The 2,432-nt window shown below is 49.5% G+C and overlaps 1 protein-coding gene across 1 annotated transcript in view; it reads left to right on the forward strand.

Moving 5' to 3' along the window:
* The window catches only part of LOC102480823 (fibroblast growth factor 19-like), an 80,654-nt gene extending 80,040 nt beyond the window's left edge, over window positions 1-614 (forward strand). Inside the window, exon 5 of the mRNA XM_006150076.1 lies at window positions 7-614. Within this exon, the coding sequence (XP_006150138.1) occupies window positions 7-614 (608 nt within the window). The remainder of the gene's footprint in view (window positions 1-6) is intronic.
* Window positions 615-2,432: the final 1,818 nt, after the last annotated feature.

Consider the following 2,432-nt stretch of genomic DNA (forward strand, 5'->3'; position numbering starts at 1 on the left):
CCCGAGCGGGGAGCCCCTTGGCCCTGGCCGACGCGGGGCCACATGTGAACTACGGCTGGGATGAGTCCATCCGCCTGCGACACCTGTACACCGCCAGCCTGCACGGCTCCACCAGCTGCTTCTTGCGCATCCGTGATGACGGCTCTGTGGGCTGCGCACGGGGCCAGAGCATGCACAGTTTGCTGGAGATAAAGGCAGTCGCTCTGCAGACCGTGGCCATCAAAGGCGTGTACAGTGTCCGCTACCTCTGCATGGACACCGACGGCAGGATGCAGGGACTGCCCCAGTACTCCGAAGAAGATTGCACTTTCGAGGAAGAAATCCGCTCTGATGGCCACAACGTGTACAGGTCCAAGAAGCACGGCCTCCCTGTCTCCCTGAGCAGTGCCAAACAGAGGCAGCTGTATAAGGGTAGGGGCTTCCTGTCCTTGTCCCACTTCCTGCTCATGATGCCCAAGACTTCAGCAGGGCCTGGAAACCCCAGGGACCAAAGGAACCCCAGGGACCAAAGGGACCCTAACACTTTCTCGTTGCCCCTGGAAACTGATAGCATGGACCCATTTGGGATGACCACCAGACATGGGCTGGTGAAGAGTCCCAGCTTTCAAAACTAATAAGGCTCTGGCGTCCCCCATGTCCCTGAGGACCAGGACACCAAATCTGAGTGGGCTCCACTGTGCATCTACAAGAACAGTCTTGATTCCATGTCCTGTTTAGCTTTAGGAAGAAACATGTAGAAGTTGTACATATCCAGAGTTGTGCATTGGCTATGCCCATATCTAGTGGATAGACTTGTAAGATTGTAAATCGTAAGCCCTCTGCTTGCCTAGCTGCTACCTGATCACCCCCACCCTGCCCCCTGTAGTTGCTGGACAGTTGCTGTGCTTCCCTGGTCCTACTGAATATCTCCACCGATGGGGAGTTCTCTCCCTATGGAAACATTCTTAGGCCAAGGTGAGACTCTCTCATTCTTTCTCAGCCTTTGCAGCAGGGTATCCAGGAGACATGCAGTCACTTTAAACTCGTGTACAGGTGACCCGCTCCATGGGGTAGTGGGTAAATCCAAGCTGAATGCATGTCTGAATTGATCCGGGTCTCAACTCCATGGACTATTTGCTTCCCATACATCCCCCTCCAAGCCAGAACTGACTGGGGACAGGCATGGCTTACCAGGCTTCAGGAGTTGGGGAGGCCCAGACCCCCTTCTCAGCCCTGAGAGATCTTGAGAACTACTCTTGAGGCTGAACTGCTTGTGGTGGTCTGCTCCAAGGCAGATAAGACAGTTCACCCACTTTCCCTATTCCTCTCCTTTTTTTTTTTTTAAGTTTAATTTCTTACATGAGTGAGAGACTGAGAGTAAGAGAAAGTACCCCCAGCAGATCCGCCATACCACAGTCTACCCTCAGCCTCAGTTAGCCCCGATAGCATTTGCACACCAGCATCCCGTGTGTGGATGTCGTGTGTGATGGGGCCTTAGCAACAGAACCCAACAGGCCACACCTCCACCTGAGCTCCCCTTCCTTTCTTTAGAGTTAGGGCTACTGACCTAGCTACAGGTCACCTGCCCTATGCCCATACCCTCCTCCGTCCTGCCCCCACCCCCGACCTAAGCAGTCATTGTTCCGGGGCTTCCCAGCCAGTCGCTCCACCATGTCAAGCCACACACTTTCCAAAACCAGAGGAAAGATGTGAAAGCCCCAAGTCTTGCCAACAGCAAAAGCATCCAGGGAAGGTTCGTTCCCGTACTCAGTTCCAACTCGATATTTATGAGTAATTTATTTTGATATGTACATCTTATATTTTCCTACTTTTATTTATGCCCTGAATTATATTTATGTATGTTCATGAGGTCTGTTTTCTACATTAAAACAGTTTGTACCAAAAAAAAAAAAACAAAAAAGGCAAGTTGGCTGCCTGCAGTTCTCTATTTGTATGCATCCATTTTCCTTTCTGCTTTTCTCAGCCTTGTGGTGACATAACCCAAGTATGGGTCAAATGCTGGAACCATGCTCTTGGCCTTTCTAGCCACCAGAATTGTGAGACAAATAAACCTCTCTTCTTTACAAATTACCCAGAACTGCATTGTATTATAGCAATGCAATGATAGCCTAAGACATTGGGAAATTACTTCAAAAAAAGTTGACATTTGAATTACAACATGAACAAAGCAGATACAACAAGAACAAAGTGACTCAGAGAAACAAGGAGGGCAAAAACATTGAAGCAGCAACTGGATGTGCATGTTTGAGGATGAGTGTGGCCATCATTGTCCTTACTCCAGCTTGATAACCACCTGCTTCTCAGCATCTCCACTGGATATCTAAGATATTTCAAACTTCACATCTCAGCACCTGAATTCTTCACTTCCTCTCCCCAACCATAAAATTTGCTCCTTGAAGCCTTCTTCACCCCAGCTAATGACAACTCCATTC

This window comes from Tupaia chinensis, unplaced genomic scaffold, assembly GCF_000334495.1.
Source record: "Tupaia chinensis unplaced genomic scaffold, TupChi_1.0 Scaffold000275_1, whole genome shotgun sequence".
Taxonomy (NCBI): domain Eukaryota; kingdom Metazoa; phylum Chordata; class Mammalia; order Scandentia; family Tupaiidae; genus Tupaia; species Tupaia belangeri.